Genomic DNA, 12,341 nt, shown 5'->3' on the forward strand with positions numbered 1-12,341 from the left:
CATGCAAGGGTGGACGTGATGGACGAGGCCTCACTGCAGCGGGTGTGTGGCTTGGCTGCTGCCCTAAAACACTCTGCACACCTCCTCCTTGACCAGCAGCACAAGCTTTCACTAGGTAGCCGGCAACAGCTGTTCACTTGTATCAACTCCTTTGTTTTTAACCACTCAAGTAGACTAAAATGTGTGCACCAAATACCAAGCCCTTGTTATAAATTGCTGTTTTATGTTATTAAATCCACACTAGCATACAGAAATAATATCTGTTGAACGTTCTTGTGTTGTCTATAAAGTTATCTGTTAGTTCCCCAAATTTCAGTACAGTAGACCCTCTCAGTACCAGATCATTTGGGAGGGGGAGCCTGATCTGATAAAGCCAACAATCTTTCAGTTCAATGGTCCCCTCCCCCACAAGTGGGATTAAAAAAAAAAAAAAAAAAAAAAAAAAGCATATTCTAGTACAGCACTCAAAATGAAAACTGTACCCATTGTGCACTCACTCTTGTCATAGCACTTCTTCATGACTAACCTAAGTGGGTGGAAAAAACACCACCATTGTTGTTAACTGTGTTCTGGATCACCTGCATGCGGGAAGTGATCTGGTGTGACCCAGTAGGCCTGCGGTCCCTATTAGCTTATTTTCCATAAGGTCAGTGCCCCAACTTTCATGAAATCAACTTTCATGGCAATTTTCACACTCCCTGTTAGGCACGAAACCTGGTGCCCTGTTGTGTGTGTGTGTGTGTGTGTATATATATATACTGTATATACAGGTATATATATATGTATATGTATATATAAAATTGAATATGTATGTACTGTATGTATATACTCACACTGTAGAACCCCTTTAACTGGGACCCCACATCACTCAGCCAAAAAAAATCTTCTTATTATTAGTTTTTATTTTTATTTTTTATATTATTTATTTTTTCACAGGTAAGATAAAGATATGCAGGAAAGAAGTCTCCAAAAGGACTTTTGGCCTTTGGCCTACATCTGCTCCCAGATGTAAACAGGAATGCTTTTATCTGCTCTCTGCCCCCCCCCCCTTCCCCCCCAGAAAAAAAAAGAAAGAAAAAAAAGAAAAAAAAAGAAAAGCTAAACAAAGGGGCTTCTCCAGTCGAAGTTTTGAGTAAGTATGGAATTTTGAAATTGTGTGCCCCTGATATAAGGAAAGCTAAAGACAGCCTTGTGAGAAGTGCTGCCAGGTCTGGTGTTAGCATTGACCAGTCAACAGTAAAGCAGTTTAGTGAGCTTAGTTTTGAAAATTTAGATAAGGCCATTTATAAGTGGTATCAGCAACGGTATTCAGTGGGTGTTGAAGTTAGAAGCATGGAAATTCAAGCAGTTGCTGAACATCTGGCAAAACATACAAAATGTGCGGGTTTCAGGGCTAGTGCTGGCTGGCTATTTAGATTCAGAGACGACATAACATTGTAAATTGTAATTATAGTTGAACAAAACACTTTTGAGTTTATTCAAAATTTATATGCCATAACTTGGACAGTCCCCCCCACCCCCTTTCCCCATTCTCTAAGGTAGAGGGGTTCTGCTGTACAGTAGTTATGTGATACAGTAGAAAATAACCCTGACTTTTAACAGGGACTTCCTGTATTTATCCTTTGTTGGTCATGTACAGTTGTAGATGATTTATGAAATTTAATATGCTCTGAAAATAATCATCCTACTGGAAGGCATATCCTGTATTCAGTGTAATTGATGTTTTATCATCTGCTGTTGCTTCCCAAACAGACACATGGACCTTGAGTGAGGTTCAGGCAGCCTTCAGTTTAATTTTGGAGGTGGAACAGCACACCAATTTCCATGTCCTGCCTCCTAATCACAGACTCCACCCTGCCATACCACACCTGCAATTTGTTTATGACCTGCTCCAGAAGATACCAGGGCTGAGACTATGGGCTCGCGATGGTAGGTGGTTTTTTATTTTTACGTGTATACCTGTACCGTTTTTGTGTAAAAGTAAAGTGATGTATGTATTGTAATAATTGGAATCATCATCATCATGGATATCGTACTTTATTTGTGGAGATGTATTTATCATTCTTTTTTTTTTTTTTTTTAAGTGTGTATGTAGCACATCAGTACAGAAATAAAACAATAATATGCAGTTGGTATTGCTTGTGAGGTGGAGCTAAGATTTGAAGGCCTGAATGATTGTGTACTGGTAACCCTTTTCACTGGACATACTGTTTAACTTTTCTATTTTTTATGCTTTTTCTTGTTGTTTCTGAATCGTATCTCCCTCCATATATTACTGTAGGTGGAAGTGAGAGATGGGATGATGAGGAATGAAAATTTTCTTGTATTTTATTGCTCTTCTCAGCATTCTTTTACAAGAGAAGCATTGACTTAACAATGATGCAAAGAACAGTGGGAGTAGATCTTTTAACTTGGGCAGCATTTGACCCTTAGATGATAAACAATTTTGGTTATAGCAGTACCTGTAATTTTACTTCCTTGAAGATGAAGACAGTGACAAATATCAATAACTCAGACAGAAGGCATAAAATATATACAGTACTGTACCAAACAAAGATGTACTCCCTCATTTGTGACTGCTCAGACAATTCTTCAGGTTCACACACTATAGATTGTCTCGCACAGATTTGGGAGAGTAAATATTTTTATGACTACCACTTTCTCATCTTTTTAAATTGAAACTTAGGGAATCCACTGACATAAAACTTTTGTTTGAAAAAGGTGTAAAGAAATTGGGTTTAGAGAGGGTTTGACACTCAAGTCCTGGAGATGATCATTCCCAGATTAATGTTCCTCCAGAGTTATTACCAGGAAACTTCACCTTTGGCGGTTTTGCAGTATATGCACTGTTGGAGACAGTAATATTGATGCAATTTTGCATTGAACAGTCGTAAAACTTACACATTATTCTGAAAAATATGTTGAGCTCCAAAGACCACTTCACTTGGATCATAATGAAATGAATTGAACGTGTACTGGTATTGTACTGTATATGTATGCGGTTGTATGTTTTTCTAGATTTGAATGACAAAAAGGTGAGGTGCTGCTGCTATTTCATATTTACCACCTTAGATTTGTTCTTAGAAATTTTTGTGGTTAGCAGTAATTGCTTAATGAAGAGTATGTTTGAGCATGAAAAATTGTCTTCTTAAAAAAAAAAAAAAAAAGTTGTAAAACAAAGTTTCAGAATGTGTATGATGTGACAGTGGTAGGTGGGGGTGCTCATCATCCACTCACTTGATGTAGTGCTGCTCTCATGTGATTGCCCTTTCCTGTCTTCCTTCCTTCTTTTCTTCCTTCCTCTTCTGTCTTTCTTTCCTTCTTTCTTTCCTCTTCCTTCTGTCTTTGGGTGACTGTACACTGAGTGACAAGCCAAGTAGTTTCCTGTACACCAGGAATCCATTTACTGTGCTGGGTGGTAACCATATAACCAAACTATGACACCTGGTGGTTTAGTGGGTAATTAAGGTGTCCCAACTGGATTGAGCCGGGGTAGATTTATATCCAAGGGGTGGTTGGGGTTTATTGCTCACATAATGCCACTCAGGGATGTGTGAGGCTGGTCACTCATCTTAAATGTCAGGACTGACTTGCCCAGCCCTGAGCACCTACTCTCCTCATAGGGCAACACAGGATTTGATGATGTATGTATGTATGATGTGATGAGGTGCATTTTTATATTCTTTTATATTCTTATGGGGGAGGCGGTGGCTCAATCGGTAGAGAGGTGGCCTGCGGTCCTACTGGACCCAGGTTCAAATCCCAGCTGGGGCAGGGAACAGTTTAAGGATTTGAATTTCATGCAAAGCAGACCTTACCGATCTACCAGAAGACCCGCCGACATGTCGTAAAAATACCCCCGCTAATACCAATACACCAGTCCTGTGTGAGACAGCCCTAGCATGTATTCAATATGGACGGTGGGTGTTAGCGTTGAAGTGGTGACATGTAGAGAGGTGTATGATATGTAGGAGGACTACTGGGCCTTGGGACCAGGCTGTGAAGCCTATGCCCAGAGTTGAGCACATAAAAAAAAAAATAGATAAATAAAAAAAAGAAAAAGACATGGAGATAGATGTTAATGTGAATTGTGGTCATTAAACCAGATTTTTTTTTTTTTTTTTTTAATCTGAAATGAGACCTAATTGGCATAACTTAATTGTGTAACTTTTTAGATTGGAGCATTTGTATCCCAGTGTTTTTATAATAACTATTGCGAGTTGTTTCAGCACTGACACTTCATGGCACATTCTAAATACTGAAATGAACAAATGGTGTTATCTATGAAATGTCCTTTTATTGCTTAGTGGCTCAAGTGTCAAAAACATGTTAAGCAAATGCATTTTAATTGAAGAGTTATTCTACTTACTGCATTATCATTCATCCATATCTTTCTCTTATCTAGCTTTTTGTTTGTATTGAATTTTCTCCAAGGTTTGCCCCCCGGGAGTGGCCCGTTGAGTGTGCGTTGTTTCCGGAGTGTGGTATGGCTGGAAGTGGTGCGTGTTCCCATCACCAGTATTAAAGCTCTACAGACACTCCGCCCATCCCTGCGCTCCCTTACCGTGTGCCGGGGACTCAGCTCTCTAGAGGATCTGTTTGTCCGATGTGGTGCTGATAATGTGAGTATTTCCAGAGTCCAAGTTGAGACTCACCGTGCCACAAACCATATAACATACAGTACCATAAATATCTTTTCTCCCGGTAGTTACTTGGAGTTGGTTTGGCAGGTTGGAGAGAGAGAGGATGGAGAATGAGAGACTGACTAGAAGAGTGTGAGTGTGGTGGGGAGGAAAGGAGGGAGAGATCAAGGATGAGGTGGAAGGATGAAGTGGAGAGATATATGAGAGAAAGAGTGTGTGTGAGTTGGATGGAGGGCAGCCACATGGCAGAAGATGGGGTGTTGTGGAGGCAGTTTGTTTGTGGCCTCTTCATATGGGATTAAGGCATCTTGCAATAGGTAGATAGAAAATTTACAGCAACTACCGGGAAGTAATTACTCAGCTTTTTTGGGCACATGGTGTAGCACCTAGTCCATAGAAGATTATTGACTGTAACATGGAGCCTCATTCTGGGATTTCCTTAAGAGGAATGCTGGCATCATTGATTCAGTTTGTTTGTATATATTCCAAGTTCTTCAGTTCCTTTTCACTTGTATTTCTGAATTACTGAATTGAGGGTTCAGTGTAGTTGATTACCAGTACTGTAGTTTAGTGTAAAGAATATGGTAAATCTTTATTATATTTTATTTTTTTTAATGCCATGGTAAAGTACAGGGAAATTGTTGTATGGAGTCTTTTTTTCTGTTAATTGGGTAGGATTCTCTATAAATATAACCTTGATCTGTCTTTTCTTTATAGGCAGGAGAATTTGCTTGGGAATCACTACAGGAGGCAGTGCTGTCCCACAACACACTACATGTTCTTGACCCCTGCCTCTCGCTCCTCCCTAACATCAAGGTAATATGGTATCTCATGTTTGGTGAATTTAGGGTTTGTTATATGTGGTAGCGTTATTACTTGTATGTGGTTGGCATCATGGAGCTAGTAAGGTCAAAGCTGGTATGTGTTTACTTTTTACTTTGTTCATTAAGATAGTTGTTAATAAAATATGCAGTGCCTTACAAGTATATATGCCATTCATGTTTATGTGCAATGGTAGTACAGTACCAAATTTTAATCAGTGCGACTGTTGTAGTAAAGTTCAGTACACTTTTGTTTTGGTTTGCACAATCCTTTTCATTGACATTTACTTCACTCACAATGTGGATTTGAGTGTGGTAGCTATATTAATTTGCAGGAATAAGACAATCCTGCAGCTTTGCATCCTTTCCAAATCACTTCTTCATGAATAGCATCATATTCTAGTGTTAATCTCATATACCAGGTACAGTTATCCCAAGAAGTGATGGCTGGGTTTCAAATTTTTTTGGTCACTGCATTGCCAGATAGTTCAGTGAAAAATAATTGATTTTAAAATTCCCTCACCTACCATTTCCCAAAGTTATGCCATTTCCTCCCAGGACACATATTGTATTTTTGTATCATTTATAAAGGTTCAGCCAACTTCACTCCAATATATAGATGTTTCAACTGGATGTTTACCTGCTACCTTCTTATCACAGGTGCTGGACTTGAGTCACTGCGAGCTGCGTGATGCTTCTGCGCTGAGCCACCTGCCTTGCATCAAGGTCCTCAACCTGAGCCACAACCAGTTGGCCATCCTCCCAACCCTTGCTCCATCTGCTGCCACCTCACTCACCATCCTTGCCATTAGTCATAACTTCATCTCACATTTGGCAGGTCAGGTGGCTTTTGAGAGAGAGAGAGAGTCAGAAATAACTTGTGTACTGTACTCTAACAAGCATCGTAGCTTGTTATCACAGTTATCAGAAAATTCATCTTAAAGTTGTCGTCATAACTCTGTTGCCCCATTAATAGGGAAAGGGATGGCTGGAATACATAAATAAGAGGAGAAAAGTTATCAGTAGAGTGCCCATTGATTAAATACTAGTAAATACTGATATGTACAAGTGAAAAAAATACTAGCTCCCTTTGTCTTTGTACCCTTCTTTTTCCTCTTTCATTTCTGCTCTCATCTGTGCTCATCCGTATTCACTTCCACATTCATTTATACTCAGTTCTCTCGTACTCATCTCTCTTCACCTCTCGTTTCTCATTCATCTCAGCTCACTTCCATACTCACATCCACTCTTATCAATACTACATCCCTCTCAGGCCTGACAGAACTGAGTAACTTGGAGGATTTTGACCTACTCACATCACTTCTCATTCCTGTTCACTTCCATGCAGTTCCATCCTCTTCTCTACTCACTTTCACTAATCTCAACTTGTCCACACTCAATTCCATACTCATCCCTACTTTTACTCATCTCTACTCACCATCACTCCCATCTCTGCTTACTTTCCCTCTCATCTCTACTCACTTTCACTCCTTTCTCACTTCATCTGTACTCACTTTCACTCCCATCCCTACTTACTTTCTCTCCCACCTGTACTTGCTTTCACTCCCATCTCCACTTAATTTCACTTCCATCTCTACTTACTTTCACTCCCATCTCTACCTACATTCACTCCCATCTCTGCTCACTTTCATTCCCATTATCTTTTCACTGTCACCCCCATCTGTACTCATTTTTACCCCATCTCCACTCACTTTCACTCCCACCTCTACTTCCACTCTATTCTTTTTGCTTCCATTCATCATAACTCATTCCTACTCATCCTTACATCCATTTCCACTCATAGTACGGTACTTCCTACACAGGCTTGCAGGAGCCTAGGAGCCTGAAGGATATTGATCAGCTTATTTCATCTCTAGTCCCTCCTCACTTCTCTTCTTTTCCTTTCTCTTCTGTACTCTCATACCCCTGTCTCAGCTTATCCTTAAACACATCCACTCTCTAGTCACTTCTCTTCAATGAAACTTTCTACCCTGCCTGTTTCCACTCATCTCCGCTCACTGTTATTCTCATTTTGGGGCATGATTGGGGACAGTGGCTCATTCAGTTGGTTAGACTTTGGTTAGTATCTCTTTCTAACTTTTTTTTTTTTTTCTCTACCTCACCCCACCTTGGCATGGGAAAGGAGGTCTGGATGATGATGATGATGATGTTGATGGTTCTTGCCCATACCCACACACTCACATCCACTTTCACCCTTATTGTGTCCTCCTCAGGTTTGGAGGAACTGAGGAACCTGGAAGATCTGGACTTACGAGCAAATCTCCTAAGCCTACTGGAGGTGCTGGGTGTCCTGGGTGCACTAGGGCAACTCCACACCCTTTGCCTCTCCGACAACCCACTCACCTGCCACCCAGACTACAGGACCAGGGTCGTCCGCGTGCTCAGCCCCAGAATTTCAAATAAAGAGGTAGAGAGTCCTTCAATTGCTTAACCCTTTCCCTCCGATAACCAGTGCTGAGCAGGAGCCGAAACACATTGGAGCTGTACACCCTGGGCAGAGCAGCTATGGCGTCCACCCAGAAGCCAAACCTCCCCATTTTTCCCTGCCCCTCACCCTGCGAAGGATTCTGATCTGTCCTGGTGAGGTACCGTCTACCATATGGGGGTGCCAATTCCTTACACAATATATGTACAGTAATCCCTCAATTATCCAACGTAATAGAGCCAAAGGCATGGCCGGAAGGTGGATCCGTCCAGATAATGGACTTCTCCCTTGGCCCTTCTTTGTACATGACCTAACTTTGAAAACCATTGTAAAAGGCCACTATAGTACATCGTACAACACTTGTTCCTGTTGTTTAACACTAATCTGTCTGGTCAAGCAGACCAGTAAACCACAGCCAAGCAGTTACCAAGGTCAAGCAGACCCATCAGCCACAGACAAGCAATCACCACTAAAGGGCCATACCTTGCAGTGTCATGAAAAAAATGGCTACACAAGAAAAATGCAGTGGGTGCACAACACATAATGGTAAAATGAAATAAAATCGTGGTAAAATAGAATAAAATAATGGTACAGTACGGTAAACTAGAGTAAAATCAACATCAACACTCAAGATTCCTCGCAGGGCATTGTGCTGAATATCCTGCTTGCTCCTTGACTGTTGCAGTGTGGCTGGCGAAGCTGTTGCACTCCACAGTACATCCCATATGGTCTAATGGCATACCCTGATAGGGTAGGGAACAACCACAAAAGCCACCACGTGTACCACCATAACAACTGTCATATAGGTGTTGACAACACGGTTGCCGGGCGGGAACTGGGAACGATTGAGGGGGTTCTCTAGTGGATGCTGGGTGAACTACCAAGCCAGACAGCACGGCTGTACGGGACTATCCCTGCTCAGGGAGGTGAAAATATTTGCACTGCCATAATTTCCACCCAGACACAAGCATTTTGTCCAGATAAAATGGAGAAATGTACGTATAATGATTTAATTCAGCCAGATCACAGTGTCTGGGTAATGAATCATTCATATAATGGATGTCCGGATAGTTGAGGGATTACTGTACCAATCTGCACTTGTAGGATAACTCTACAGCAGTTGCTTACCTGTGGTCAGTGGGTCTGCTCAGACAGGCAGTCTAGGGTTACGCAACAGAAACAGCTATGATGACATTTTAAGTTTTATTCTTACTACCTTCAGATGATTTTACACAGGAAGATAAGGGGGTTGACAAAAGCTGTATCAAACCTTCCCAGTTTGAAGTCTTTCATACAGTATACTGAATAAGATTATCTGGTGAAAGCAAGAATAAAATTATGTTATGGGATTGAAGGGGTTAAGCTGTAAATCTTGAATGTGATGGTAAACTCAAGTCATCATCATTTTCATCATCATTATCATCATCATCATTATCATGTTCCCTCTTGGGAACCCCCAGACATGGGATAACTATGGCAGAATGACCCCCAGACTACTTTATCCTCACATAACTCCTATCACACTCTCTCAAGAACTCTTCTTTTTCCTTCTCTCACACTAATATACTTCTCCACTCGTCTTCCATATCACATGAGGTCTGCCTCCATCATTTCCATTCAGTAATGCCATATGTCACTCTTGTTCCCCTTTTTTCCATTTCATTTCATTATACAGTACTGGTAAGTTTTTCTGTTACTTTAATCATCACCAGCTGTTCTGACAACAGGTCATTTCTATAGCTTACAACCTAGAAAGTTTGGTATGATCTTTTCTGAAGTACATATGGCAACAACAAGGGGTATTTCATAAATTTTAATAAAAAATAAGGGGCTTGCCTTTGTGTGTATATGCTTAACCATTAAGCTGGTAAGTGGAATGCAAGTTTTGTATTTTTTATAATAATTTCTAAAACAAGTGGGTCAGCTGGAATGTATTTACCCTTCCCATATTGTTACTGACTGCACTCTGTCATGTGGGATGCAGGTGAACATTGCCTAATAACCACAGGCATTCCAAAAGTGACCATAAAGAATTCGGGGTTAGCCCTCTTTGTAATTTAAGGTTTAAGCATACGGTCCCTAGTCTTAGAATTGTGGAGAAAGAGTTAGGGACTTGAGAATATACATATGCATTTCAACAACTAACCTAAAAGCTATTACCCCTGGTCTAGAAAATTTTGAGGAAGCACTTGCTGTTGTAACTGAGTGATATCTTAGTCAGACAAATTTCCAGTTGTTTTACACAGTTTATTTTATTTACACCGTCCTTATTGCAAGTCAGGATTCTCATAAAAAATATCATAACCATCTCCATGCTGTTCATAGCTGCTGCAGATTTGGAGAAATAGGCAGATCAGCTAAACAGGTAGCAACAGGTTTTAAGAAACACTTTTCAGTAATTTTCCTTGGACATTATACCTATACAGAATATCTATCTTTCTATCTGTCTACCTGTGTAAAAGACAATTAATGGCTAGAACTTAATGTTTGGTTTATTTCTAGGTGATCCTGGATGGGCAGCCTCTGACAGCACAGGAACACAGTGATGTGGGTTTATCAGCAGACTTGTCCAGCTTTTCTTATTCTGAGGACCTGCTGACCTCCCTCTCTGCATTGCCATCCCCCATACCCTCCTCTCTGCCCACCCCAGCCTCTCCCTCCTGCCCAGTCTTCTCTCTTGGACCACAGGACCCAGACTCTGTAGATTCTCAGCCATCCAGCCTAGTGCAGGGCTCGTTGACTTCTCTGAGCAGGATTGCAGGTGAGACGACTACCTAGGTTGCTATACTTCGTACACTGTATAGTACACTGTACTGTATTAGACCTTCAATCTGCATGTAAAACACAGTTACAATACTGCAATCAAGTTAGCCATAAGGAATTTTCATTGACCAAGCTAGGTAATGTTGACTGTATACAGGTAGGTTTTTACAAGATGTCCAGTGAGTCAGTAATTTCTGTTGACCTGTTATGTTAACCCCTAAATACCGCAATTCGATCTGGCTCGTCTGCCACTGGAGCCGCAATTCAGGGATATTTTTTCTACCTTCACCAAGGGGAAAATCAATATGTTCTGGCTAAAGAGGAAGAATTTACACACCTGACAGCACAATTGGCACCCCCCTGGGCCTAATGGTTACCACACAATCGAGGGTCAAAGTTGAAAAAAAATAAAATAGTTACCCCAAAAATTTTCGAAAGCCCCCATAGTTTTGATAACTAACTATTTCTGTTACTGAAATAGGTCATTGCAATATCATATGTCACACCAAGCCCGAGAACAGGTGTTTTGGGATGTGGGGAGATTACTTGCTTTTGGGGAGATAAAGTACCCTGTGGGGAGAAGGTTTGTAGGTATGGAGGTTGGATAAAACCATCTTTTCATCAAAGTAGAGCACTTTAGTTTATTCTTGACCAACTACTATGAAAACTGATGTCTATGTACATGTGGGGAGATAAAATTCGATCGGGGAGAAGGCCCACAACGAGTACATTGAACCTTGGGAGATCATTTACGGTAACAACCAATTTGGCTAGTTGAAACAAACAAAAAATCTATGTGATTTAGCATATCAACCATGCAAGCAGGTGTGTTTGCAGGTGTGGGGAGATAATTCACGTATGGGAGTAATAGATGTATCGAGATGGGGGGGTGATGGTGGGGGGATGGGGCTGGATGGTGGGGGGGGGTTGGGGCTCAGATGCATGTGATTGCACCTGTTTGCATGTATAGAGTAGTATACTGAAAGCATTTCTTATGTTCAGGTATGAAAAGGCAAAGAAAAAAAAAAACATCGAGGCAATACATATAAAGCACGTGTACATGTGTTGGGGGTGGGGGGAGTGGGGGAGGGGAGGAGTGGGGGGGGAGAGCAAGCCAAGCTGTGTGCTCTCTATCACATGATGGTTTATTGGGGTAGAAGGGTAGTATGGGGCTGAAAAGGAGGGAGGGGGTAGGGTAGGTACAGGTATACAAGGTAGGGGGGGGGATGGAATGGGCCTCGTGGTTGGGGGATGGGTAAACTTCGACTAACAACATCCTATTGGGGCGTACAGAGGGGTAGGAGGGTCTTCAGAGAGGGTTGTTAGGTGACAGACGACGAAACATTCAGGCAATGGATGGGCGGAGGGGGGGTGACCCCCCCTGCCCCCAGAGTGGCCGGATCACCCAGCCCAAGGCCAGAGGGGTTAGTTCTCATTGGCTTGAAGGGATATACATCACAATCGGGGCAGAGCAATGTGCAGGCAGTTTTTTACAAGGCGCACTATATTGATGTGATTCGTCTGAGAGGGCTAAAGTGGTCAACACGTACATTGACGTGCTTCAGTATTTAGGGGTTATAAAAAAAAAAAAATGACAACTAATCTCTTATTTCCTTATCGTATTTTAAATTTTTCTGCCAGTCCAACACCTCTACCATGCAATAACCC

The 12,341-nt window shown here is 41.4% G+C and overlaps 1 protein-coding gene across 1 annotated transcript in view; it reads left to right on the forward strand.

The window, feature by feature from the left end:
* Positions 1-18: 18 nt before the first annotated feature.
* Positions 19-12,341, forward strand: part of LOC145399462 (uncharacterized) — a 65,533-nt gene continuing 53,210 nt past the window's right edge. The window contains exons 1-7 of the mRNA XM_080272072.1: positions 19-115; positions 1,753-1,929; positions 4,435-4,622; positions 5,361-5,459; positions 6,125-6,302; positions 7,699-7,892; positions 10,413-10,671. Coding sequence (XP_080128198.1) covers positions 19-115; positions 1,753-1,929; positions 4,435-4,622; positions 5,361-5,459; positions 6,125-6,302; positions 7,699-7,892; positions 10,413-10,671 — 1,192 coding nt within the window. The remainder of the gene's footprint in view (positions 116-1,752; positions 1,930-4,434; positions 4,623-5,360; positions 5,460-6,124; positions 6,303-7,698; positions 7,893-10,412; positions 10,672-12,341) is intronic.

The sequence above is a fragment of the Coenobita brevimanus genome, chromosome 49, assembly GCF_032717465.1.
Source record: "Coenobita brevimanus isolate Jiangsu-jjx chromosome 49, ASM3271746v2, whole genome shotgun sequence".
Taxonomy (NCBI): Eukaryota; Metazoa; Arthropoda; class Malacostraca; order Decapoda; family Coenobitidae; genus Coenobita; species Coenobita brevimanus.